Raw genomic sequence first — 27,699 nt, 5'->3', positions numbered from 1 at the left:
GGTGGGGAGCAGAACTCCCTCAACCTCATCCACCATTCCAGTTACCAGATCTCAATGCAGAGCTTCTCCAGGGTATCAGAGAGCAGAGTGCTCCTACTTCCCTGGAGCCTTCCTGAAGTATATACTCTTGGCTGCATTTTCTCTGTTCTATTTCATCCATCTTAGCTCTTCAACCTATTTGGTTGAAATCTCATATCCACAGATGATCCCTGTCCCCTACTATCTAAGGCCATGGTTTTAATTCTTACTATACTCATTTCAATAGGATATTAAGGTCAAAAGGCATGGGCTTTGTTTGCCCTCTTCAACAGGAAGTTTGAGAGACTGAGCTGACTGAGCTGATCTTACAACATTAGAAGCAGGAGGTTGCTGCACTTTTGTTGTTTTGTGTTTGTGTGTGTGTGTGTGTGTGTGTGAGAGAGAGAGAGATAAAAATGGTTCCTCTTGTTTGATGACACATGAATTCTGTGCTTCTGCTCTTGACATTAAGAAGGGCAATGTGACTATATATTGTTTGAATTGGCTGACAGGTAGGAGACCAATGAGAGTCAAGAGAGTGTGATGTGCTACCAAAGCCAGAGAATAGTTTTTGAGAAGAAAGAAAAGGTCAATGTCAAGTACCACAGAGATGTCAAGTAGAATGAGGAGTAGATATGGGGTAGTTTTTACAAAAATATATTTTTATTGATTTCAGAGAGGAAGGGAGAGGGAAAGAGAGCTAGAAACATCAATGATGAGAGAGAATCATTGATCAGCTGCCTCCTGCACAACCCTTACTGGGGATCGAGCCTGCAACCTAGGCTTGTGTCCTGACTGGGAATTGAACCATGACCTCCTGGTTCATAGATTGACAGTCAGCCACTGATGCACACCGGCAAGACTTGGCTTGGTTACTTTTAATAGAATCTCCCACTAAAATCCAGTCTATGTTATATTTGGACCCTCCTATAATTTAATTTTGGGAGAGCAAGGTCCACCATGAGCTTTGTTTTCTCCCAGGGATGTCAGCCAAACACTCAGTTTTCTCTTGAGTAGTTGGCATTTCTATCTTCTATCTATTCCACAAAATTCTCTGTACAGAGACTTTTCAATTTGCACATAGTGATCTGTTGAAAAGGTGTCACTGGGGAGTAGCTATTTCAAGAACTTTTGACAAAGAACTATTTTTTCCAGAGATATCCATTCTGCTAGGGACTTTTCACCAGACAAGTGAAACATCTCATTGTTCCAGAGCGTTCCATTTGAGTCCTGGTAGCTGTAGTGGACATCTTATCTCCTAGATCTCAGGAAGAATTATCTCAATTATTATGTTTGGTGTTTTAACACATGACTCTCACATTTCTCATTGGTCATAAAATATCCAAAACACTAAAGTGAACCCCCATTTTCCTGGTTGAGTAGCTCAGTTGGTTAGAGTGTCATCCTGATACGCCAAGGTTGCAGGTTTGATCTCTGCTCAGGGCACATGCAAGAATCAGCCAATGAATGCATAAATCAAACAAATTCTCTGTCTCTCTCTCTCCCTCCCTCCCTCCCTCTCTCTCCCTCTCTCCCTCCCTTTCTTCTTCCCTCCCTCCTTCCCTTCTTTCCTCTCTCCCTATCTCCCTCCCTCCCTCCTCTCCTCCTCTCCATTCCTTCCTCCATCCCTCTCCCTTCCTCTCTCTCAAATCAATCAATGAATAAAAAATAAGTTGAGGAAACAAAGACTTTTAATATCCAGGGGGGTCAAAAAGGGGATGGAAAACTAGGATGGTTTGACATTGTATCAGGGATCTTTCTTTTCAGGAAATTTGGTGCAGAATTTCTAGTCTTCATCGGCCACTAATCTCTCTTAGCTTTGATGAGTTCAGTACAGGCATACCTCAGTGGGTTTGTTCCAGACCACTGCAATAAAGTGAGCATTGCAATAAAGCGAGCTGTGTTGTTTTTTTAATTTAATTTAATTAATTTATTTTTTTGAGCTGTGTTGTTTTTTTGTTTGTTTGTTTGTTTGTTTTTTTGCTGGTCAATGGTCTTGCCTTCAATTTGTAAACAACAACAACAAAAAAACACCGCATCTGTGACGTGCAATCAAGTGCAGTGCAATAAAACAAGATATGCCAGTATTAAGTACGGTGGTCGTGGTCGTGGGAGCTGACCTTGGGGACTCGTTCTTCTGGTTGCTTTGAAGACTCAAATTGCCATATGTATTCATCTGTGTGACTCCAGGGCTCACTCGTTATTCTGAGGTATTTAAGCCCTGCCTGGGCAGGGGTGGAGGAAGAGGCTTGTTGGGGGTGGACATTTGAACTGGAGGAGCAGAAATGTGCTTGAAAGGATGGACAGAGAATGAGTCAGGGGTCCCCAAGTGTGATGGCCATGCCAGATAGTAAAGGTGTCTGTTTTTTTGTTTGGGAGGCGGCAAAAGTTATGCTCAGAGACTGAGTTGTCTTTGCCAATTATTTATTTAGCACAGGTTTGCTGTCGGAATTATAACTTTACAAGCCAATAGCATATAGGATAAGTAAAATAAAGAAATAACATACTCCAAATGTATGGAAGATGAACACACTGTTGTTCCAGGTAAGGGGAAGTGAGAGGAATCAAGTCCAAATTTAATATGAGATGTACCTTTTTATATGAGTTAAAGTATGTAGGAGAGTGGGGGGTGGGGGGATCTAGCCTAAAGCTGATTTGGAGCACGTTGCTAGGGAACGAAGATGCCAGTGCTGGTAGGCAGGCTGATCTCTTTCACAGGGCCAGCCGTGAGGTTTATCACCACTGTCTTCCTGGAGGGCCTTGCCTAGAAAGGGGCGAATACCCCAAGGCTGGTCAGAGAGTTAGGTTAGGAAGAGTCACTTTGCCCAAACCAAAACTCTCTAATGGTGCTCACAAACTCTCAGTATTTATTTTCTAGATAACCCCCTGGCATAGTTGCTTCTCCATAGTTCTTACAGATAAGCCCCCAGAGGAGCTGCTCTCTGGTTATCAGTGACAACAGATGTAGAATGATGACATCCTTACATTCTTATATCAAAACAACTTTACTTCTAAAAACAACTTTTCTTTGTCATTGTCATAAACAAGTGGATTTGAAATCATATTACACCTATATATAGCAGTGTCGCCACAGAGGAGTGAGGGGCTTAGATATAGTCATTTTGTACCTTTTAAAATTATGAAAGCAATACTTGTGTTGTGAAAAATGTGGAGATGACATGAAAGTATCCTAATTTTACTACCAGAATGTAATTGCTATTAATGTTTTCATCATTTCCCACTAATCTTATTCCTAAGGTTTTAAAATGGCTGCTTGGTATTCCTCCCTATTTTTGTTAAATGGATCATGGCAAACTCTTCTATTGTTGGACATAGAGGATGTTTCTTTTTATAAACAATACTGTAATGAACACCCTCATCTAAATTATGTGTTTCTTTAGATATTCACTTAGGGTATTTTCTAGACATGGGATGACTAGATCAAAGGAGATGTGAACCGTTTAAAGGCTCTTAATACATAATTCCAAATGTCCTTTCAGAAAGGTGGTACTAATTTATATTTCCATGAGTGCTGTATGAGAGTACTAGTTTTCTCTCATCCTGGTCCACAGTGAATATTCTTTTCATCTACTCATTCAATCTGATGTAAGAAAAATGATTTCTCATGGCCTTTTTATTTTTTTGTCATTGATTATTGTGAAATTAAATAAGTATACAGGTTATTTGGCAAATTGTCTTTCTCTTTGGCTAATAATTTCTATTGGCATGTTCAAATCTTTCTTATTGATTTTATGGGTTAAAGAAGTTTAGAGATCTAAACTGTGGTATTGTTCTTAAAGGATTTTTAAAAATTATCCATTTTTCACAGGCATGCCTCTGCGATAGCCTAGGATAGCCTTGGGGCAGGGGAGCTGCTCAGGTTGTGATGTTATTACAAGGTCTGGCCCGCACAGTGAGCAGCTGGCCACTTGTATACATTTCTAGAAGGGGGCTTGCTGGATTATCAGGAGTATTGGCTCCTATTTACAGGGATAAGCAAAAAGGCCTGAAATTCAAGTTAGAATTGGAACCCAGAGGAGTTGAATCTCAGTTCCATGCTTTTTGCCATAGTCATTCCACTTCACCTCCTGGTCTCCCAGTGATATTGCTTCCACAATTTGGCCAAAGAGCCCCTAACATGGGAGGACCTGTGGTCTTCTCAGGGTTAGCCAGCAGGGCCATGGGGGAAGGGGGGACCCCTTACCTCCTTCTGCATCCGTTTTTGGAGAGAGGAGGTGGTGACAGTGGCCACTGAGTTCCTTGGGGCCTGCAAGCTGGAGGCAAGGGCATCTTGGCACAGGCCCTGCAGGCTGCAGCAGTGTGAGGCCTGCATTGCTCAGAGCCCTTATATCCTGAGGTCCAGCTTAGCCCAGCTCCTCTGTGGAATCCTCTTCTGCCCCACGTTTTGCCATCCAGGCTTCTGTGGAAATTGGCTGTCCAAATCCTGGTTAAGTGCTGTCTCTTGCTCTGTCTTTAGCAGGTGCATTCTCTGGAGTTGGGCTCCTTGTCCTGGATTTCAGTAGCTTCTACACAATTCAGTAAAGGCATGTGGATCTGTCATGGGGGTTTCCTGGCAGGGTGGTGAAACTGACTGTCCCAGGAGGAACAAAGGCAGAGCTCGAAGACACAGCTCTCCTGTTGATGTGGTCACAAACTCCTGGTCATTGCCAGTCTTGGCTGTACCCCGCACACGAGGTTGTTAAGAGGTTGAGTGGTGCTAAGGCAGCTGCGAAGATTAGCAACTGGCTGGGCATTGAGAACTAGGACTCTGGTTTCAGGAGGAATTTGTGAGCTTAGTTGAGGAGCAAAAAGAAAATATTGGCATGTCAGTATCAGTATTTATTTTTAGTATTAAAGTACCATGCTTCATTAACATGATGTGCTTAGTATCATCCTCAGTATTTTGTTTAAAAGTGTTTATGGCCCTACCCATTTTGGCTCGGTGGATAGAGCCTTGGCCTGCGGACTGAAGGGTCCCAGGTTCGATTCTGGTCAAGGACATGTACCTTGGTTGCAGGCACATCCCCAGTAGGGGGCGTGCAGGAGGCAGCTGATCAATGTTTCTCTCTCATCGATGTTTCTCTCTATCCCTCTCCCTTCCTCTCTGTAAAAAAATCAATAAAATATATTTTTTAAAAAAGTGTTTATGTTATAGACCTGGCTGGGTGGCTCAGTTGGTTGGAGTGTTGTCCCATGCACCAAAAGGTTGCGGGTTCAATTCCCAGTCATGGCACATACTAGTACCTACGTTGCCAGTACAATCCTACGGGAGGCAGCCAATCAACGAATGTCTGTCTGTCTCTAAAAAAAACAAAAAAACAAACAAAACAAAACAAAACAAAAAACAATAAAAAAACATATCTTCAGGTGAGGATTAAAAAAATGTTTATGCTAAAAAGACTTTATGAAATTAAAAAGACAGTAAAACTAAGTGGTTCAGATGCACAAAGTTTGGACACACTATAGAATGTCAAGTAAAAACTTAAATTCATAAAAATTTTAATGCTAAACATAAAAATGACTATTCCTAGGTTAGTAAAAAAAAAAGCAAAATTAAAACTTTTATTCAGAATTAAGACTTACTAAAATGTATTAAAATAAATACATTTACTAAATTCAAAATTAAACTTACTAACATTTAAAATGCAATGAAGGCTTTTAAAATATACATCAATGTTGGCCCTGAATGGAGGCCAGTAGTTTGCCGAAGCTGCTGGTTTCAAGCAGGAGCTAAAGAAATGTCTTTCTGCGGTCTGTTGGCCATTTCAGAACTTAGGAAATGTAATGGTCAGTTCATTAGAAAGAAACATCTGAGAGAAAAGGGGGGAAAAAAAGAGAAGAAAAAGGAAAGAGAAAAAATATATATCACCGGTGACATTGATTTCAGTCCATTTTTGGTGAACTTCTTACTTGGTGCTGAAATGTAACTGGGAGTAGGGGAGTGATGAGACCATTGAACTGCAATTTTTTCCTCTTAATCTTTCATCTCCAAATCCCACTTGTTGTTTGATTACTTTGAACGTTTATTTATTTACTTATTTGTTTTTGCTGCACAGACTGTAGCCTTTTAATTGCTAATTGCTGTGGTTTTTGGTTAAAAGACAGCATTTTCTGTTTGTCTTTAGTTTCATCACTAGTTTGGAAATTAGTTTCATTATTAGTTTCTTTGAACTGGATTACATAAAAGTTAGTCTTCAGGCAGTTTACTTTATTGGTTGATTTTCTCCCTCTTCCTGAGAATTATGGAGAGAAAGAAAAGGCTTCTAACTGAGGAAACCTAGGTGTGGGTAAGGCTCAGATATAAATAGGGTAATGGAGAAGCATGTCATTAGAATGCCTTTGTACCACACAGGTGTTGTGTTGTTTTTTTAAAAACATTTTTATTGATTTCAGAGAGGAAGGGAGAGGGAGAGAGAGATAGAAACATCAATGATGAGAGAGAATCATGGATCAGCTGCCTCCTGCAAGCCCCCTCGGGGATTGAGCCCACAACCCGGGCATGTACCCTTGGCCGAAATCGAACCTGGGACCTTTCAGTTCGCAGGCCAGCGCTCTAGGCACTGAGCCAAACCGGCTAGGGCGGTGCTGTGTTTTTGTTTTAGATTTTCATCTGTAAAAGGTCAGCAGTGTCATGTCTTCTCCTTATTTCTGCCTCCACCCCTACAACAACCAACATTTGTATGGTGAGTTCGTTTACAACATATTTCTCTGCATTGCCTCAGGCCTTTCAGGCTTTTTTGGACCTTGATCCAGAGGAACAAATATATTTTACTTTGTATCCCTATACATGGTTGAGTATATAATCATTTTGAAGCAAAAGTTTCATGAAGCAGTACTTTTACTATCTGTGATACATTCAGAAGTTTTCTGTTCTTTGCATCTTTTTTGTTAATTTTTTTAAAAAATTGAGTTTAGAGAGAGAGGAAGGGAGAGGGAGAGAGAAACATTGATTGGTTGCCTCCCTTTCGTGCTCCAGGGATCAAACCCGAAACCTGGGTGTGTGCTCTGACCGGGAATAGAACCTGTGACCCTTCAGTGCACAGGACGATGCTCCAACCAACTGAGCCACACTGGCTAGAACTGGTCTGTTTGATTCTCATTCTTTTATTTTTTATTGATTTCAGAGGGGAGGGGAGAGGGAGAGAGATATAGAAACATAAAGGATGAGAGAGAATCATCGATCGGCTGCCTCCTGCACGTCCCCTACTGGGAATCGAGCCAACAACCCAGGCATATGCCCTTGACCGGACCTGAACTGTGAGGACCCTTCAGTCTGCAGGCTGATGCTCTATCCACTGAGCCAAACTGGCTAGGGCTCATTCTATTTTTTAAGCAAAGTTGTATTGAAGTGTAATATACATACAGAAATGTATCTGTACTGTAACTATACAGTGGGGCGAGTCTTCATAAAATAAGCACGTCTCTGTAGCCTGCCCCCAGATCAGATAAAACATTACCAGTTCCTGGAAGGCTCCCTAGTGATTCCTTCTAATCAGTTCTTCTCTCAGTGGTAGCTGCTACTAGCCTGACTTCTGGCATCATATTCTATTCTAATTTTTGCCAGTTGTGATCTACTGAATTTATTTCAAGAACCAATAGGTCTCGACCCACAGTTCCAAAAATACAGCCTTATCTTGTTTTGTTTTATCTCTCCAATACTCTTGAGATGGGATTTGTTTCTGTTTTATAAATGAAAAAACCCGAGGCCTAGAGGTGACATGATTTCTTCCAAGATCACCCAGTACTGGTTCCCCCCTTTCCTCGTGCCTGAGATACTCTTCTCCCTGAGAGAGAGTGTCTTGCTTCTTTGGAAAGTTAGATGCAGCCTTTTTTTTTTTTTTTTTTTTGTCTAGTTTTTCACTCCATCTTGTGTTTACAGGATTGATATTCATTTTTAATGTGGCTTTAGTGAATTCAATATTATTCTTAAGTACCGAGAATGTTTTTGTGTGTGTTTTTGTGAATATGAGTTGTGTACATTTGTTCATTGCTCTGGAGGTTGTGTGGTTTGGAGGCTTTTATGGCATTCTTCCTCTGTCGGCCCCCCCCCCTCACCCCCCTTGCGCCCCCTCCTGCCCCCCGCCTCTCCCCACCCTCCGCCCTCAATGAAACTGCAGCGGTATAGATGGCATGCAGGTGTGAGAAATGGCTTAGGCTGGGTGTGTTCAGCTCCCACCCTCACAGTGCAGTAAAGCACTTTGCTGGCTTGCATTTCCTTCTCTGCCTGTAGAAACCTGTGGGTAGATTTCTTCCCACCCCATGTCTCCCTGAGGCTCCAGAATACCTACCTGCAGGGCTTGCATGCTGAACTGTCCTGTCATCTTTAAGCCTTTTTGGTTGTGAGGCTATTGCTTCTAGCCAGGACCTCTAGGAGCAAATGCTCTGAGAACGGTTGAGGGTGATGTCCCAGTCTACCCCAAGAAGCCCTTGATTGGACACTGGGCCTGAGGACCCTCTCAGCTGTGAACTTGTGAACTGTCTGGCTCTGTCCATTCTTTGCTTAGACCTAATTCTAATAGCCTTGGCCTCCTGAGTTCTCCTCCCTTGATAGAGGTCTCTGAATGAGAGACAGCTTGGAAAGGCAGGTAAGCTATGGCCAATGGTCTGTTAGTAAGGGAGGATAAACTCTAGGATGCAAACCAGAGTACTAAAGCACAGAGTCTATATTATTGGGGCAGACAGCCTCTTGATTCATTAGCTCCTAAGGCCTTTGCAGGTAGAAGAGCAAAGGCCTTTTTTGCCTAGCATAACTTTCTTGTTCCCATCCCTTCCACCTCTAGAAGTCTTTAATTTTGTACAGTTCCTCGGAGCTTCTTTCTATTTGCTAGATTAGATATTGCCTAATTCATAAATCATTGAATAAAGCCAATTAGATCTTTAAAATTTACTCACCTGAACTTTGTTTTTTGACAAAGAAAATGTAGGACAACGTTTTGTGGAAGCATCCTTGTTGCAGAGGTGCACAGTTACCTTTGGGTAGAAGATTTGCTACCCCAAACACTTAAAAGAAAGCCATTTTTATTTTGTTATTGATGAAACAGCTGACATTAAAAAAATAATTATTTTTTATTGATGTCAGAGAGGAAGGGAGAGAGAGATAGAAACATCAATGATAAGAGAGAGAATCACGGGTCGGCTACCTCCTGCACAACCCCACTGGGGATTGAGCTGGCAACCTGTGCATGTGCCCTTGACTGGAATCAAACCTGGGGCCCTTCAGTCCGCAGGCCAACGCTCTATCCACTGAGCCAAACCAGCTAGGGCTGACATTTGTTTTTTTAGAAATTTCACTATGGATTAGTAGATTTAAATATTGATTTTAGAGAGAGGAAGGGAGAGGTAGAGAGAGAGAAACATGGATAGGAGAGAAACATCGATCAGCTGTCTTTTGTACACCCCCTGGGGATCAAGCCCACAACCTGGGCATGAGTTCTGGCCGGGAATAGAACCAGTGACCTCAGTGCATGGGACAGTGCTCAACCATCTGAGCAACATTGGTCAGGGCCAGATATTTTTATTTTTATATCAGATAACTGAGGTGTTAAAGTTTATTCTGTTCTTTGACCTTAACCCTCAGCTGAAATGGAGTTGGGTAGAGACAACAGCCAAATTGTTTATAGTGTGAAGATCGAGTGGCCCTTACTGTTGCATTTGTTATTAAGATGGTGAGTAATTTCTTTTTTGGTTAATGCACCTGGCTGTCTTTGCTTGGAGCAAAAACCACCTTGGCAGGGAACTCAGCTTCTGGAAGCCCAAGGTGCAGGAGGCATGCACAGGTGCACCTTGCTTCACTGAGATATTCACTTACTGTGGTGGCCTGGAACGGAACCCATACTATCTCTGAGGTATGTCTGTATTTCCTTTTTGCCAGAATGCTGGAGGAGAAAGCAGTCAGCAGCTCTTGTGGTTTAAAAAATTTTCTTCTCATTCTACTACTCACCTTTGTTCAGCATGTTTGATGGTTCTTCCTTATGACTTTCTTAAGACTTTCACATTCCTTCCACTTATGGAACCTGCAAATGTATGTAAACATCGTAAAATGGGGATATCAAAGTGACTGGCTATTGTGGTGTGATGTTTATGCCTACCGTTTTAGCCTACAGACTCAGAAGTGGAGAGTTCCTTAGTTAGTCCTTAACCTCCCTCCTCTCTCTTCCTCCCTCTGTGAAGAAACGTTTATTGAGGACCTTCTATATGCCAGGCAGCATTGCAGGCCATGGGGATGTAGCAGTGAAGAACAGAAGTCCCTTCCACATGGAGTTTATGTTTCAGTGTGGGAGACAGAAAAATGTGTAATAATTTCAGGTGATAGTAATGTTAGGAGGAAGAATATCAAAGGTGTTTCTTAGTAGGAGAGTAACATCTTAAAGTGTTAGCTTTGGAGGGGGCCCTCCAATTGGCTCAAAGGGCAGATGTGTGACTCTGCCTGGAGCATTTTCCATTATTCAGGGGAAAGGAGTGAAAATGTGCACAGACATTATACATTTTGTAGGGCAGGGTTGAACCATTTCAGGTTCTAAAAGCTTTTACTATGCCTCTTTACTCATTATTCCTGGCAACACATTAGTTGCTGTCTGGAAATACAGCTCATTACCACCCTGGGTTTTATGGGTGCCTCCTGGGGGCTCCCCTCCACTCAGTCATTTTAACCTTTGGGGAAGGGCTGAAATCATAGCTCTTTTACTTATTAGTTGCATCTGTAGCTCCAGGGTTGTCTTCCCCACACTAATGGCCGGTGTGTCTCAGTTGGTTGGAGTATAGTCCAGTACACCAAAGGTGGTGGGTTCAATTCCGAGATAGGGCACATATCCAGGTTTTGGGTTTGATCTCTGGTCAGGGTGGGTACAGGAGGCACCGGTTCATGTTTCTCTCTTCTCTCTTCTCTCTTCTCTCTTCTCTCTCTCTCTCTCTCTCTCTCTCTCTCTCTCTCTCTCTCTCTCTCGCTCTCTCCAATTAAAAGGGAATACACAGAGTTAAAAAAGCCACTCTGAGCTTCTATTTGATGAACTTGAAACCTAGAATTGATTATGGAAAGTGCTGGAAGTGAAATGGTTCATAGCCAGAGTTAGGTTTTCAAAAGCTGGATCTCCTATGTGCTCTTTTTGTCTTTTCTTGTCCTTTCTCTGGAGCTCTTCAGTGTGGAGTGCAGTTATCTGTGGAGGCACTGTAGGTGCAGCAGTTTCTCTGGAGTAGCTGAACGCATTTTCTGTAAATCACCTTAGGAGGCTTTTGGAGGACAAGGTATAGTCATATTGGGGATGATTCTAAACTTTCCGAATAGGGATCCTCCTATTTTATCCTTTGTTCAGACAGTTGAACTTGTCAAAGGGAGTTAACCTTAGAAAAAGCTAGAAATATTTTCTTTGCTATTCCTAGCACTGTGCGTGCACACACACACATGCGCACACACATGTCTCTAACACTCTTATTAAGGATAAACCTGTAATTCCTACCCTGGGAATGTGTTTGTAAGTGGAGGAGTCAGTTGCCCTGGCAGCTGCCATAGGGTTTGACTAAGGAGATGTAAGCAGATCTTTAGCAGAAAGGTTAGGCTCAGCCTGATGACTTTTCTGCAGGACAGGGGTTGTAATTTGCATGTAAAACAGTGCAAAACATAGTTTGTGTAAGTTATGGAGTCACTCAGTAAAAAACACACATGAATTTGAAAGCAGTGCCATTAGAAAAGATGGGGTTGTTGGGAGCATTGAGTACAGCAGGTTCTCAAATAACATCATTTCGTTCAGTGTGGTTTTGTTATGACATTGATGAGATGCTGTAGGAACTTAACTCTTGTTTATATTAATTAGCCTGTGGTAAAATTGGTTTCTTTATGTGTACTTTTACCGCAGTTCCAAGAGCCTATTGACAAGTCCTGTGAAGTGAGGACTTACTGTACTACCTTTAATGAAATTGCTTTGAAAATGAAAAAGAGAAGAAAAACCCTAGTGGATGGTACCACTTATTTTGTTTCCCTAGTTGTTAGCTCCTTTTAGGCAAACATGAACAGAATGTTAATATATTTTCTTTAGCAAGGTACAAAACTAAATTGGCATCTGTAAAGAAATGGAGTGTGGGGTGGGGTGAGTCCCATCTGCTTGGAGCCCAGTTGACACAATGCCCAGGGCTCCTGTCCAGCTTGGCCACAGCCACACTTTTTTTGGTCAAGGTCAGTGTTGCCACTTGTGGGCGTCACTGTGGAGTCTTGAGAAATAGAGGTTGGAGGGTGGGCCCCTGATACCAACGAGTGACAGAAAGGGAGCCTTCAAGGGATGCTGCCCAGTAAGCTTTTGTTAGCACAAGGCAGGCCGTCAGGAAAGCCTGAGAATTGAGAGGGAATGAGAAGAGGGAGGATTTCTCAGCCTGAGAATACAGTCTGGACCTAGCCCGGCCCCTCCCCAGGCCAGGAAAAGCCAGCTGCTCCCTCGAGTCCTCCTTTGGTGCCTTCTCTTGCTTCTGTTGAAGGAAGGCTTCTGTGCTGTTCTGAGGGGCTGCTGGTGTTGGCTTCCGGGCCGCTGTGGCTGGGAGAAGGGCCCTGGGAGGCTGGTACGAGAAGCCTTTGGAGCACGAGTTTCTCCAAAAATGACGACAGGTCTTACCTGAGCCCTTGGTACTCAGGAGACTCCATGTGTCCCATCACCCTCAGTGCTTCTGCCTTTCCCTGTAGGAGCTAAGAGACCCAGAAAGAAGGCGGCCTCACAGGGAGCTTTTTTCTCTTTCTTTTAAAGTACCACTTTTGTTTCCTGTTTACGCCAGCACCACAACCCCCTTGGGAAATGGCTAAGGAAGTGGCGGAGGATGGGTGGTGATTGAGACAGAATCTGAGAGAAACGGTGTACTTCACTTAGCCTCTGGTCTGGATCGTTGGGCTGAAAAGAAGGGTGGGAGGGAGGAAAGAAGGAAGGAAGGAAGGAAGGAAGGAAGGAAGGAAGGAAGGAAGGAAGGAAGGAAGGAAGGAAGGAAGGAAGGAAGGAAGGAAGGAAGGAGGAAAGAAGGAGGGAGGGAGGAAAGGAAGGAGGGAGGGGGGAGGGGCTGGGGGGTTGGGGCTGGGCTGATACAACTTGAAGCAGCAAGGCAGCCTCTCCTTGCTCCCCTGTGCTGGTCCGAAAACTTGAGCGGGGGCCCTCAGACCCACCACCCAGCAGGTCTGGTTCTGCTGTGAGGGCCACTGTGCTCTCCCTGACTGGCTGCTGCTTCCTCCTGCAGCAAGTCTTCCTTTCCATCTGCCTGTCTTGCCATCCTCTGGAGGAACAAACCAGTGAAAATGCTGGGCACCCCTGACTCTTGGCCCAGCATGTGCCACTTTTCTTCTGGGAGCAAACTTGGGCTCCAGGTCCTTGCCTCCTTCTGGGTCCACGATGGAAGCTGCACTTGGCCTCCTTTACTCAGGCATTAGCAGCCCAAGTGCAAGGCCTTTGCCCATGGGGTGGGGAGGAGCTAGAACACTGCAGACCTCTCCAGGTTCTCTTAAGTTTCTGTTCCCTTGGCCTGCTCTCCTGTGGCACTTGGCTGGGGCAGGGTGGTTGGCTCGGGGTCAGGAGCCTAGAGAGCTGGCTGACATGCCCCCTCCCCATTCATGTCTTCTGAGGCTGTTCCCTTTCCTTCCCTTGCACAAGAATTGGGCTTTCTGCTGGTGGGGGAATGGTTGTCTGTGTAGATGTTGGTCTCCTGCTCAGACGGAGCCTCCAGAAAAGGGCTTTTTTTCAGTGGCCTGGGGTGAGGCCTGAGACCTTGCAGGTAAAACCTGGGAAGTTAATCTCCTTCAGGCTTGTTCCTTCAGGGCATTTACTTAATTTTCTAGTTGTTCATCCCAGGCCCGACCTCTTTGGTTATAACAATAGTCAGTGTCTTTATAGCAGCTCTTGATCTCTTACTACTTTTGGCCTCACCCCATCCTAGCAAGGAGGGAGAGGAATCACGTACGATGACACAGCAGGAAACAATGCTGGGCTAACATTTATCTGAGGGCCTGGAAGGTCGAGGGAGTCAGTGCTGAGCCGGAGCTCCCTGCCCCTCCCCTGCAGGGGCTCTGCCTGGCTCCTTCCTGCCCTTCCTCCCCGAGGAACCAGCAGCCTTTGCGAGTCTCCTTGACAACAGAATGGATAAGTTAAAAATAACCTTGTGCTGGGGCTTGTGAGTGTGTGTGTGTGTGTGTGTGTGTGTGTGTGAGTGAGCAATACACACAGGCACATGCCTTCTTGCCTGCTGTGCTCAAGCTCAGCCCCTGTGGCTTCTAGATGCTCCCGGAGAGCCTCTGTTGGGAGCCCTCCGTGGTCACGCCCAGGTGCTCTCATGTTGAAGCCCCTTGGTTTAGTTGTCAGGTCTAGATAATCACTCAGCATCCTTACCTCATATCACTGATTGTTACAGATGGGGTGTGGGTGATAATGTTAAGATAAAGAATGTAAAGCCCTGGTCGACGTGGCTCGATTGGGCGTCCTCCCATGCACCGGAAGGTTGCTGGTTTGATTTTCCAGGTCAGGGCACATGCCAGGTTGCTTGCAGGCTCTTAACTGCAACCTGGGCATGTGCAGGATGGGGTGTGTGTGTGTGTGTGCAGGAGGTAGCCAATCACATGGCATCAAGGTTTCTCTCTCTCTCCCTCTCCTTTTCCCTTTCTTTCTCTCTTTAAAAAAAAAGAAAAAAAAAAGATAAAGAATGGAAAGCTGTTTTGAATGCCTTGGTCTTCAGTCTCACTGGAAAGGGATAATTTGGGAGGTGCTGCTGTGTTTCAGAACTTCTCAGGGTGGTAGAATGGGTCACAGTCATGAGTGGGAGTTTGGTTGTATCTCTTCAGTGAACCCCCACAGGTAAGGAGGGCCCTTTCTGGACCTCTTATTTTTAAAAAATATATTTTTATTGATTTCAGAGAGGAAAGGAAGAGGGAGAGATAGAAACATCAATGATGAGAGAGAATCATTGGTTGGCTGTCTCCTGCATGCCCCACACTGGGGATCCAGCCCACAACCCAGGGTGGGAATTGAATCGTGACCTCCTGGTTCATAGGTCAATGCTTAACCACTGAGCCATGCCAGCCAGGCTGGGCCTCTTTTATAAGGTGAGGACACTGAAGTCCAGAGGCACTTGTGTGACTTTCTGTGCTTGGGAGGATGCCCAACCAACTGAGCAACACTGGTCAGGGCTTTCCATTCTTTATCTTCACACTAGAGGCCCGGTGCATGAAATTCGTGCATGGGGTGTGTGTGTGTGTCCCTCAGCCCAGCCTGCACCCTCTCCAAACTGGGACCCCTCTCACAATCCAGGACTGCTGGCTCCCAACTGCTCGCCTGCCTGCCTTCCTGATTGCCCCTAACCGCTTCTGCCTGCCAGCCTGATCACCCCCTAACCACTCCCCTGCCAGCCTGATTGATGCCTAACTGCTCCCCTGCCAGCCTGATTGCCCCTAACTGCCCTCTCCTGCTGGCCTGGTCACCCCTAACTGCCTCCCTTGCAGGCCTAGTCACCCCTAACTGCCCTCCCCTGCAGGCCTGGTCCCCCCCAACTGCTCTCTCCTGCAGGTCTGGGTCCCCCCCCCCCCCCCCCGCCCCCACTGCCCTTCCTTGAAGGCCCAGTTGCCCCCAACTTTCCTCCTCTGCTGGCCTGGTCACCCCTAACTGCCATCCCTTGCAGGCTTGATCGCCCCCAACTGCCCTCCCTTGCAGGCCTGATCCCTCCCAACTGCCCTCCCCTGCTGGCCTGATTGCCCACAACTGCCCTCCCTTACAGGCCTGATCCCTCCCAACTGCCCTCCCCTGCTGGTCATCTTGTGGTGGCCATCTTGTGTCCACATGGGGCAGCCAGCTTGTGTTGGAGTGACGGTCAATTTGCATATTACTCTTTTATTAGATAGGATTATCAACTGCACACCATCCGTAACAATCAGTAATATGAGGTAAGGATGCTGGCCCAACTGTGGCAGCGTAAGGAGTCATCAGAAGGTATAGATAGCTCTTTCCCTCAGATTCGAGTAATGAGACCATCTCTATAGGTCTGTTACCAAAGCCAGTGTCTCTTGTATGAGCAATCTCGGACTAAAGGCCTTCGGTTTTGTGGTGTTATCACAGTTGCAATTTAATTTAGAAATACCTGTTTCCCTGAGGATAGGCGCTGGGTATCTCTTTACCATACCTGGAATTAACTCCCTGCTTCCTTCTTCTATCCTCCCATCCATTACTAAGTATTTCCCTGTGTGCCAGGCATGGGATGTTGTGAGAACAAAGTGTCTTGGTTCCCATCTTTAGGGAGCAATAGACAATTGCAAAGATTGCCTTGTAAACCCTTATTGTGGCCAGTGCTGAGAGGGAGAAGGTCTGAGTGTTAGAGGGAATGACTGGGGTGGGGCTGGGGTTAGACAAGGCTGGGAGAACATATTAGTGACACAATACTTAAGTCTGGGATGTATAAAATATTCCTACAAATCAATGAAAGGAAGGCAGAAAACTCAGTAGGAAACTAGCTACTTGACAGACATTTCACAAAAGAAGGTATACAGATGCCAGTAAACATAAAAACGGTTCTCAATTTCATATATTTACTAGTTTGGGAAATTCAAATTTCTCTAATTCAAACTTAAATATGATTGCACACATACATAATGGAATCTTTAAAGATGTGGTAAAACATCCTTTTGCCATTTCTAGTTTATTTCATTTTGAATTTCTTACTGGAAAAAAAAATGGATTCTAGGATGCTTGAATAAAAGGAAATCTAGTGGGATGAACAAACTTAATTCAGAAGACCTGGGCTAATAGGAGATTTGGGGCCAGCCATGGAGCTCCTCAGAGTCCGGGTCTTCATTTGTAAATAGGGATCTTTTTGTTTCTTCCCTTCCTCTCAGAACTGCTCTGAGGTCCACAGGTATGGGAAACGCTCTAAAAACTATGAAGGGCTATGCAGATACTAAGTAATATTGTTGTTACTCTCTAATTCTACGTGATTTGATTTCTCACCCACCTCTTCTCACAGCAACTATGCTAAATTCCCTTAAGAAATAAAAACTCTGCGTAGTAGGATCAGGAATGAGGTCCAATGAAATCTAGTCACAGCCCCCTTTTGCATTCTTTGGATATGAAGGAGCCCCTCTCTCCCTCTTCTGGACTATTCTCTGTCAGGCAATGGGCATTGTATAGACTGTGGCTGTTGCCCATCCTCCTGAGGTGCAGGTGCATGTTGCTCTTGCAATAGAGAGCGGGCCACCTTGGCACATGTCAGAACTATGTCAGGATCGCCGTGAGTCCCATCTGTTATGTCACCTGACAATGCCAGGTCCTCAGGCCCAATTTGGGTCTCTGCCCACAGATCTCCTATGACAGGCATGTACTTCTTAGTGTCCTACATTTTTTACCTTTTCCTCTTCTGTTTTTCTGCTGTGTAGGAGTCAGAACCAGAAGTAAAGGCGGATGGAGAGACTGCATCGGACAGTGAGAACCGTGCGGAAGCTGCTCCCCTAGTAACCTCTGCAGACGATACCCCAGAGGTCCTCAATAGGGCCCTTTCCAACTTGTCTTCAAGGTAACCTGGCTTAATGATGCGGGTGCTTGTTGGAGGCCTTGTTGCTTGTCCAAGTGCCATGGAAGACCCAGGCCCCTCAGCCCACAATCTTGGGGGAGTCCACTGGCATTGCTATAGTCTCCCCTGCCTCTGCCCAGGGCTTCATTGAGTATCATCTTAACAGCAACTGCGAGCACAGCCTGGAGGGGTCTGGCATTTGAAAGGTGCTCTAGGCTGGCTGGGAGGGGCAGTCCGAGGAGGACGAAAGGGTGGACAGTGGGGTGGTGGTGGGCAATGTTGCTGACACAGCACATGTGGAGAAATGGTCCCTGGGGTTTGACTGATGGGTGGACTGCTTTTTACAGAGGAGCCCAAGTTTGTAGTTCAAAGTTTAGTTTTCCCTTTCCCCCGCATGTCCTTGTGGACATTTAAAAATTCTCCTGGAAGAGTTGAGAAATGTCTTAACTTTGGTGAATCCAGGGTTGGAATTCTGGTCCCTGAGACTCTGATCTCTCCAACACCAGCTATGTGGGTAGGTTAAAAACACAAACTATAAGACCCCAAAACATTGTCTAAACGTGTGTCTGTGGTGCCTCCCACACACGTGTCCTTTGAAAGGTGGTATTGTGCAGGGCATGGGTTCTGGAGCCAGCTCCCAGGATTCCAGTCTCAGCTTAACCACTTCACAGTTGTATGGCCTGTGTACCCAGTTCCTCGTCTGTAAGAACTAGTAGTGTTGAGGGCTGAGTGAATTAATATACGTAAAGTCCTTATAAAGGTGCCAGGTGCACATTTGTGATGTCTGTTATCACTGTTTAATATTGTTATCACCACAACGATGCAGGTGACATAACAGATGGGACTCACAGCGATCCTGACACATTTCTGACATGTGCCAAGGTGGCCTGCTCTCTACTGCAGTAGCGACATGCACCTGCATCTTGGGAGGATGGGCAACAGCTCCAATCTACACAGTGCCCATTGCCTGTGGGTGAGGCATTGGCTCTAGCGGCCCTGCTCCCACCAGCATGTGGCTAGTTTGTCATCCAGGTGAAGGAGGCGCTCCTGGAAGGCACTAACCTCAGGCCTTCTCCTCCCAGGAAGAGCCATCCCCTTGGGTTTGTGTTTCAGTTATTTCTGGGTTCCTAACGTGCTTTCTCCTTCCCTCCTCTCTAACTTAGATGGAAGAACTGGTGGGTGAGAGGCATCCTGACTTTGGCCATGATTGCATTTTTCTTCATCATCATTTACCTGGGACCAATGGTTTTAATGATAATTGTAAGTGCCATTTGCATACTGTTTTAGTTCTACCTTCAGTTTGTCATGCAGGATCGGCCATTTGAAGAGCCAGGTGCTGGGTTAGTTCTGGGACTCATTTGGGGTCCAGGCTTCACAGAACATTTCTTTCTTAAAGTATCTGTGGCTTCTTACTTTTTAGCAGGCAAGTGGAGGGACATTGGCCTAGGCCAGTTGTATGTGGTTAAAAATTCCTCTTCATTTTATTTATTTATTTATTTATTTAAAAAATATTTTTATTGATTTCAGAAGATGGGAGAGGGAGAGAGAAGAGAGAATCATTGATCCGCTGCCTCCTGCATGCCGCACACTGGGAATTGGACCTGCAACCTCGGCATGTGCCCTGATTGGGAATTGAACCGTGACCTCCTGGTTCATAGGTTGATGCTCAACCACTGACCTACGGCCAGGAGATGCCTCTTCATTTTAAAATTTGATTTTATTATTTCAACTGTTTGATTATATTGTGACCCCTGATCTGACTGTGATTCTTGGTTTTGTTTATTGTTTTCCTGGAGCATAGATGTTGGGGCTTTTTGAGTATTTGTGTGCAAAGTCAAAAAGGGAAGAAATTGATTGAGTCCTGGGAGGTTCTAGAATAAAAAGTTAATTGAAACTTCAGGAGCATGTATTTATTATGAGAAATTGGATCTATTCTGTGTGACATAAAAGGCTACCTTGCCATGTGGGATGGTGCGAGAGAGAAAAGAGATGAATCACTGAGGGACTGACATTTTTCTTAAATATAGTGTTTTTTTTGAAGTCCCATGACCTGTTGGTTTCTGTTTCCAAAGATCATATCAGGTGGTCTAATTCTTGTGTGTCCTGCAGGTGATGTGTGTTCAGATAAAGTGTTTCCAGGAGATTATCACTATTGGCTACAATGTCTACCACTCCTATGAACTACCTTGGTTCAGGACCCTCAGCTGGTAAGCTCTCCAGCCCCTTAGGGACTCGTAACAGATTTGGATGATAAGTGTTTTGTGGTAGATATTTACAGCGGTGGTGGGTGGGAGAGGAGTGATGGCCACAGACTTGCATAGCACCTTTGAGACCCGAGTATTTCATAGGCCAGACTATATGCCTGGCCTTGAAGGAGTCTTTAGTAGAAAGCAGAGTGGCTGACATGCTATAGAAGTAAGTGCTGGGGAGGCAGATATCATGTTAGGTCGGGCAGGGTTTTATGAAGAATATGGTGTTTGAACAGTGAATGAAGAGAGATAAGTGAAGAGGATGTCCAGGCAGGGAAGAGACAGGAGCAAAGCAGATAGGTGGCAACCTGATAGGCATGCAGGGTTCCTGTTGGAAAGAGTAGAAATAAGACCAGGAGGCAGGATGTGGCATCTTTTGGAGCGTTATCTTAGGGTTTGAGTGTTCTCAGGTTAGGTATAGAGACTCTACAAAAAGGGCAAAAACTGAGTCCCAGGTTTGTGATAAATGGAGGATGAATGAAAGCTGCCATAAGTTTCTAGACAAGCTTCTCACCTACAGTGTCACTGAGAACAGGGGGTCCTGAGGGTGGGGGGACTGCTCTTCTGGTCCTCTCCTCTGGTTCTTCGACAGCCTCCCTGTAAGGACAGGCCGCAAGTGCTCCCCACCGCAGTGACCTGTCTTCATTTACAGGTACTTCTTACTGTGTGTAAATTATTTCTTCTACGGTGAAACAGTGACGGATTATTTCTTCACTTTGGTCCAGAGAGAGGAGCCTTTGCGGATTCTCAGCAAATACCACCGGTTTATTTCCTTTACTCTCTACCTGATAGGTATGCATTGAATGGCTCGCGAGTTCTTGTTTTGTGTGTCCGCTGAGTAGGAAATGGGGAGTTTCTTGGTTAATGTAAAGCTTTGAGGATGTTAACTCTGATCGTGCAGGGGAGCAGAGCTGAGGGCTCTGCCTTAGTGAGCTGTAGCAGCTCTTTAGTAAGAGAAGTGGGACTGAGCGGCTTTGTGGGTGTGGGGCTGCAGTCTGTGCCACCTGTCCCTGTGTGGCAGCCTCGGTTGGAAGACAGCACAGCACGGTCCTGTCCTAACTCCTGCGGTGTGACCAAAACAAAAACCACCTTTTCTTTTCCTCCCCCAACATGGATTTATTAAAATATGGAAATATAAAAGTATTACATTATTTGAGAGGGAATCTAGAAGGCAGGTTACAAAAGAATACACTATTCTTATACATTCATGCTTATGTTTTTGCATAAACAAAATTCTAATAGGACATAAAGTTAAAATTGTATACAGAAAAGCCACCTGTTTTAATAACTTAAAAGTCAGCCCCCCCCACCCCCCCCAAAAAAATAGAAACAGTCAGCCATCTTTAGGAGCGTCTTCTTAGGAGACCACCTTGAAGGACAGACATGCAGAGTGGTGGAAATTTTACTGATTTGGATTTTCAAAGACTGTGACCTCAGAGAGACTGGAAGCGTAGTCATTCTGAGTTTCAGTGAGCTCTTTTTTAATCTAGAGCTAAAACTGTGGACTTCCTGAGGATTAAATCTGATACATTAAAACTTGGCAGATAGTGAAGTGCTGGTCAATCTAAACTCAGTTCAGACTGAACTCTCATTCTGTTAGTGCTAGTGATTTCCATAGTTGCCTTTAAGGCTGGTTTGAGGCACCTGAGAAAGTTGTTCTGGCCTAAATTTGTCTGACCTATTTTTAATTAGCTCTGAATGACACCTGGGTATTAAGATACAAAATTCACTGCTAGGGAGTCTGCAGACATTGAGGATATTCAGAGGAGGATATTCAGAGGATATGCAGACATTGAGGATATTCAGAGGAGGATATTCAGAGGATATGCAGACATTGAGGATATTCAGAGGATATGCAGACATTGCGGATATTCAGAGGAGGATATTCAGGGGATATGCAGACATTGCGGATATTCAGAGGAGGATATTCAGGGGATATGCAGACATTGAGGATATTCAGAGGAGGATATTCAGAGGATATGCAGACATTGAGGATATTCAGAGGAGGATATTCAGAGGATATGCAGACATTGAGGATATGCCTCAGAACCTGAAAGCGCTCCCCCAGCGGGAGGTCAACGGTGTCTGGAGCAGCGATGTGCTCTCTTCAGGGCAGAAGTGCTTTTGAGGGGCCTAGCACACTTATGGGTAAAAGTCCTTTTCCTTCCTGGAAAAGTGGGTGGAGGCTACAGATATTTTTTGCCACCATATGCATCAAAGACAAGGGTGGCTTCTACTCCATACCTGATGGATCCTCTGTTCACCAGACCTCTTCACTGGGACAGGGGTAGAAAACTTTTTCTTAAAAGTCCAGATAATCAGTATTTCAGACTTTGGGGGCCCAGCGTCTCTTTTGCAACTCCCCAATCTGCCCTTGTAACACAAAAGCAACCACAGACAATATGTAAACAAATGGGTATAGCTTTGTTTCAATAAAATTTTAGTTATAAAATCAGGCAGCTGGCCTGACTTCTTTGCTGGTGCCTGCTCGAGGATCAAAATATTTTTATCTGGTGAACAACAGCCCAAATTTATTGTAATCTACAAGATTTAAAGATAGTACCTTCCTTTGATTGTCTTGAAGGAGTCATTTTTTCCCCTTCTGATTGCTATCTAAAGAATCAGTTTGTGTCTTCTTCCCCCCTCCCCTTCCTGGGGTTTGGGATTGTGCACTGATTAGATGCTGCCAGGAAATTAGCCAAAGGATCACAATCACGATCATGTACACAGCTAAAGGAAACGACTAGGACAAAGGTAAATGCAGAATGTGATTAATTTTGCTCTTTCTCCTCCCTCCTCAAACCAGGATTCTGCATGTTTGTATTGAGTTTGGTCAAGAAGCATTACCGTCTGCAGTTCTACATGGTAAGGGAAATATGTGTGTGTGTGTGTATGTCAGAAGTCTTGGCTTAAATGAAATTCTATAGAAATTCAACAGGTGTTTCATCTTTTCTATAAGAAATCAAAGCTCAAGTGCAGTCTGTTCTGTATGTATCTGGAACCCAGAGCACGAAAGAAGAGAGCCTGACTAATGCAACTGTACATCCACTTACTAGTAGACCCAATCACTGTTACTTAATTTATACCAGTTAATTTAACCAATTTCTCCAGTAGGTCCTGAAGAAGGTGGGCTCCAGGTAAGGTTCAAGGTAACACTGTTACTAGAAAGAGACTGGGACCAAGTCAGGTCTGCCCTGGCACAATCTGGAATGTTTGGGTTCTTGACTTCATGTAAGAAAGATTTCACGATTTTAGTCAAGGTGACTTTGAGAGTACATTTATTAAAGCTGGGGAGAGTGAAACAAAGGAAGGGCTTAAGATAGAAAAGGCAGCAACAGGAGTTGCCTAGACACAATAAAGGAAATTACAGTAACAAAAGTGGCAGAAGTGAGCCATGCTGGGCTGCATGGACTCAGGAAACAAGTTACAGAGGCAAAAGGAGGGCCCTTGGAAATAGGTTCAGGGGCTTAGCCCTGAATAAGCTGCCCGCCGTTCCCCTGGTTGCAAGTCTCCTGGGGACCTTTAGAGCTTAGAAGAAAAAGCAAAAGTATACACCTCAGGAAAGAAGAGGCACAAGCATGCTCAAGGGAGAGCACACACTGAGTCCTTTGTCTTAAGTGTTTTTATCTGTTTTCTGTAGGCAGGAATTTTAGGGGGAGGTCTCATGGAGGGTCTCAACAGAATAGTCAGCAGTTCTCCAGGTGTGTTCTTTAGTCTGCTGATGCATCAAAATGAGCATATAGGAAGTTTGGGTTCATTTTCTGGTCCGCTTCACTAGTTTATTTTTTATCTTGGATTTGTCTGGCTCTAATTTTTGTTTGTTTTTTTGCTATTTATTCTCCTGACTTCATCTGTTTTTGGGTTTGGCTAGCCCTAATGGCACTATCTGGATCTCTGTTATCTCTCTCCTTGACTAGTGTGATTTAAGCTACTCACTCTTTGGTTGGGGAGGAGAAGTGTAAACCATTTGCTCCTAAGTGTCCTCGGTTAGGGAAGATAAGATCTTGGGATTTATTAGCAGGCCTTGTTTAACATTGCTCAGCCTTGTTGAACTATTTGTCTCAATTTCCCTCATTCCACTTGCCAAGGAATTTCCTCCTTTCTTACGATCCTGCCTCAATGCCTAAGGCATTGTTCACAGATATCTTACATCACTTTCTCAACTCGAACATATTCCTTCTCTGAGTGCCCCAGGCACTCAATAAATACTTAGAAGTACCCAGGCTTTCAGAGCATAGAAGACTTACTTACTAGTGAGCCATGTGATCCTGACGTGATGGGGACTGTAGCTGGGGGACAGAATTTCTCCCAGAGGCCTGTTTTGTGCCTTCTCCCTTCTAATAAGAGCAAATATCTCTCCTACCTGTTTCTCAGCAATTTTCTATTTGGTACTGCCTGTTATTTGAAGTTCCTTTTAAGGTAAACCAATAGGTAAAGTTGACTCTTTTTCTTCTTTTGCAGTTTGGCTGGACCCATGTAACGTTACTGATTGTTGTCACCCAGTCACATCTTGTTATTCACAACCTGTTTGAGGGAATGATCTGGTGAGTGATGAGAGTGAGGGAATTTTCCCTTTTATTTAGTAGGTGTTTCTCATGTACAGGTGCCTTACCTTCTAAGCCAATGGTTCTCCCCTTGCGCTGGTTATAACACAGGTTGCTGAGCCCCACCTCTTGAGTTTCTGCTTTAGTACATCTGGGGCGGGGCTTGAGAATTTGAATTTCTAGTGCATTCCCAGGTGATGCTGGTTTTGCTCGTTAGGACCTACACTTTGAGAACCACGGTTCTAGATGAACAGGTATAGGGATATTTAAAGAATCAATGATAATGCAACTGTATGGCACCAATTTGAAATCTTAGAAGAAATTTTTATGACTTTCTGGCAAAATGTAAACTACTAAATGTCATGAAGAAGAAAATTTGAATAGATCAATAACTATAGAAAATAACTAGATAAAACAACTGAATTTTATCTAGCCCTTAATACTAAAGCTGATAAGCATGTGGAGGGAGAAACAAGAATGATAAACTGATTTATTTTATGATTATAGATAAACCATTCAAAATAAACTCTTAGCAAATGGAATCTGGCAATGTGTCAAAAGAATGTGTATAGTCATGTGCTGCTTAATGTTTTGATCAATGATGAACACATACACTATGGTGGCTCCAATGGAACTGAAAAATTCCTATTGCCTAGTGAAGTTGTAGTGTGATGCATTACAGATACTTACCATCCTATCTAATAAAAGAGAAACATGCAAATTGACCGTACCTCCGCTACAACCACAAGCCATGCCCACCAGCCAATCAGGAGTGAGTATGCAAATTAACCAAACAAATATGGCAGCGGCCGCAGAGCTGGAGAGAGCAGGAGGCTTGGATTGCCCCCGGTGATGGAGGAAGCTAAGCTTTACACCTGCCCTGGCCTGCCCTGGCCTCCCCTCAAAGCTACAAAGTTTCAATTATAGAAGATAAATAAATCCCAACAAAAATGGTGGCAGCCACAGAGCTGGAGCCAGCTGGAGGCTTGGGTTGCCCCTGGTGATGGAGGAAGCCAAGCTTCTCCCCTGCCCTGGCCAGCCCTGGCCTCTGCTCAAGGTTACAAAGTTTCAATTATAGAAGATAAATAAATCCCAGATACCAGGGCCTCTGCTTGGGTCACTGGGGGGCGTGGCCAGCCTGCAAACCACCACAGGCTCCTCGCCCAGGTCGTCCTACGCCCCAAGGGAACCCCCACCCTGATCCAGGACACCCTTCAGGGCAAACCAGCTGGCCTCCACCTGTGCACCAGGCCTCTATCCTATCTAATAAAAGAGTAATATGCAAATTGACCATCACTCCAACACACAAGATGGCTGCCCCCATGTGGACACAAGATGGCCACCACAAGATGGCCAGCAGGGGAGGCCAGTTGGGAGGGACCAGGCCTGTAAGGGAGGGCAGTTGTGAGGGATCAGGCCAGCAGGGGAAGGCAGTTGGGAGGGATCAGGCCTGCAAGGGAGGGCCATTGTGGGCGATCAGGCCAGGAGGGGAGAGCAGTTGGCGGGGGACCAGGCCTGCAAGGGAGGGCAGTTGGGGGCAATCAAGCCTGCAGAGGAGAGCAGTTAGGGATGACCAGGCTGGCAGAGGAGGGAAGTTGGGGGCGACCAGGCCTAGAGGGAAGGGCAGTTGGGGGGAACCCAGGCCTGCAGGGGAGAGCAGTTGTGGGGAGGGCAGGCCTTCAGGGGAGGGCAGTTAGGGGTGACCAGGCCGGCAGGGGAAGGCAGTTATGGGCAGTCAAGCTGGCAGGGGAGCAGTTAGGCATCAATCAGGCTGGCAGGGGAGTGGTTAGGGGGTGATCAGGCTGGCAGGCAGAAGCGGTTAGGGGCAATCAGGAAGGCAGGCAGGCGAGTAGTTGGGAGCCAGCAGTCCTGGATTGTGAGAGGGATGTCCGACTGCCCGTTTAGGATAGGATCGGGCCTAAATGGGCAGTTGGACATCCCTCGAGGGGTCCCAGTTTGGAGAGGGTGCAGGCTGGGCTGAGGGACCCCCCCCCCCCCCGTGCATGAATTTTGTGCACCGGGCCTCTGGTTGTGTTATAATTTCCTACAGTATTCAGCACAGTAGCATACTGTACAGATTAGGAGGTATAGGGGAACAGAGTGTGTCAACCCCAAATATCTCTACTTGGCATAGGATTATTTTAGGCTGGTTAATTTTAAGAAATATCAGACTTGGGATAAGCTCTGAAAACGAAGTAGAAGTTACCTTTTGTAAAATACATTAACATTTGTAGGGGGAAATCTCCATTTGTAAGGGTCCCTGCTGTACCAGGAAGAGGGGGATAACATTGTTTCTACAAACTGTAATTGAGGCAGGAGAGAACAAATGGACTTAAATCTGCATAACAACCTTACTCTTGTTTATTTTGCTCTCCCTGATAGCCTATAACTGACTCCCCCCATCCCTAGTATATTCTTTTGTCTTCAGCTGAAGATGCTATTTAATGTAGTAGTTTCAGCCATTTTGGCCAGGTACTCAGTTTTCCTGGTATACATGGTTTTAAATTTTTGTTTTTCTCCTATTATTACACGGATGTGTCAGCCAAAAGCCCAGAAGGATAGAGGGAAAATTATTTTTCCTCTCCTCTAGAGCAATAGGCTATAGCCTAGGTCCGTGGTTGGCAAACTGCGGCTCGCCAGCCACATTCGGCTCTTTGGCCCCTTGAATGTAGCTCTTCCACAAAATACCATGGCCTGGGAGAGTCTATTTTGAAGAAGTGGCGTTAGAAGAAGTTTAAGTTTTAAAAATTTGGCTCTCATAAGAAATTTCAATCGTTGTGTTGTTGCTATTTGGCTCAGTTGACTAATGAGTATGCCGACCATTGGGCTAGGTGTATGGCAGGCTACACCATCTAGGTTTGTGTAAGTGCACTCTATGATGTTGGTATAAGGATGCAATCCTCTAACACTGTATTTCTGAGAACTGTATCTCCATAGTTAAACTGCACATGACTATACTGGTACTTAGTAGATTTTATTCCAGAAATGCAGTAGTTTTTTGGTGGTGGTGAGAACGGCACCAGGTGTTAGACGGGTGGAGTCAGACTGGATCTTGGCTCAGTGACCTTGATCCTTGAGTTCTGGCTAAGAAAGAATTCAGAGCCAAGACCTAAACTACAAGAGAAAGTTTATTTAGAAAGTCACTGGAGTAGAAATGAGTGGTAGAAGAAATGGGCTCCGGAAACAAGTTACAGAGGCAAAAGAAGGGCCTTTGGAGCTTAGGAGAAAGAAGGGAAAGGGTAACAAGCCTGGGGAGAAAGAGGAGGGAGAGCATGCTGGGTCCTCTGTCCTAAAGGCTTTTAAGGTGGGGATTTGAGGGGAAATCTCAGTAGAATATTCATTCATCAGCTTTCCAGGGGTGTCCTTCAGGGTAAGGGTCTCTA

General features: G+C 45.0%; 1 protein-coding gene and 1 non-coding gene across 2 annotated transcripts in view; both read left to right on the top strand.

Moving 5' to 3' along the window:
• CDS2 (CDP-diacylglycerol synthase 2) overlaps positions 1–27,699 on the top strand; it is a 47,542-nt gene that overhangs the window by 10,149 nt on the left and 9,694 nt on the right. The window contains exons 2-7 of the mRNA XM_008141066.3: positions 17,390–17,526; positions 18,687–18,783; positions 19,633–19,730; positions 20,425–20,564; positions 22,579–22,637; positions 24,234–24,316. Coding sequence (XP_008139288.2) covers positions 17,390–17,526; positions 18,687–18,783; positions 19,633–19,730; positions 20,425–20,564; positions 22,579–22,637; positions 24,234–24,316 — 614 coding nt within the window. The remainder of the gene's footprint in view (positions 1–17,389; positions 17,527–18,686; positions 18,784–19,632; positions 19,731–20,424; positions 20,565–22,578; positions 22,638–24,233; positions 24,317–27,699) is intronic.
• On the top strand, positions 5,695–5,830 carry LOC114231458 (small nucleolar RNA SNORA2/SNORA34 family). Its single transcript, XR_003617416.2, has one exon. It is a non-coding gene; the product is annotated as a small nucleolar RNA SNORA2/SNORA34 family (small nucleolar RNA).

The sequence above is a fragment of the Eptesicus fuscus genome, chromosome 12, assembly GCF_027574615.1.
Source record: "Eptesicus fuscus isolate TK198812 chromosome 12, DD_ASM_mEF_20220401, whole genome shotgun sequence".
NCBI classification, from domain to species: Eukaryota; Metazoa; Chordata; class Mammalia; order Chiroptera; family Vespertilionidae; genus Eptesicus; species Eptesicus fuscus.
Note: the sequence above shows the minus strand (reverse complement) of the source record. Positions and strands in the feature narration are given on the sequence as shown.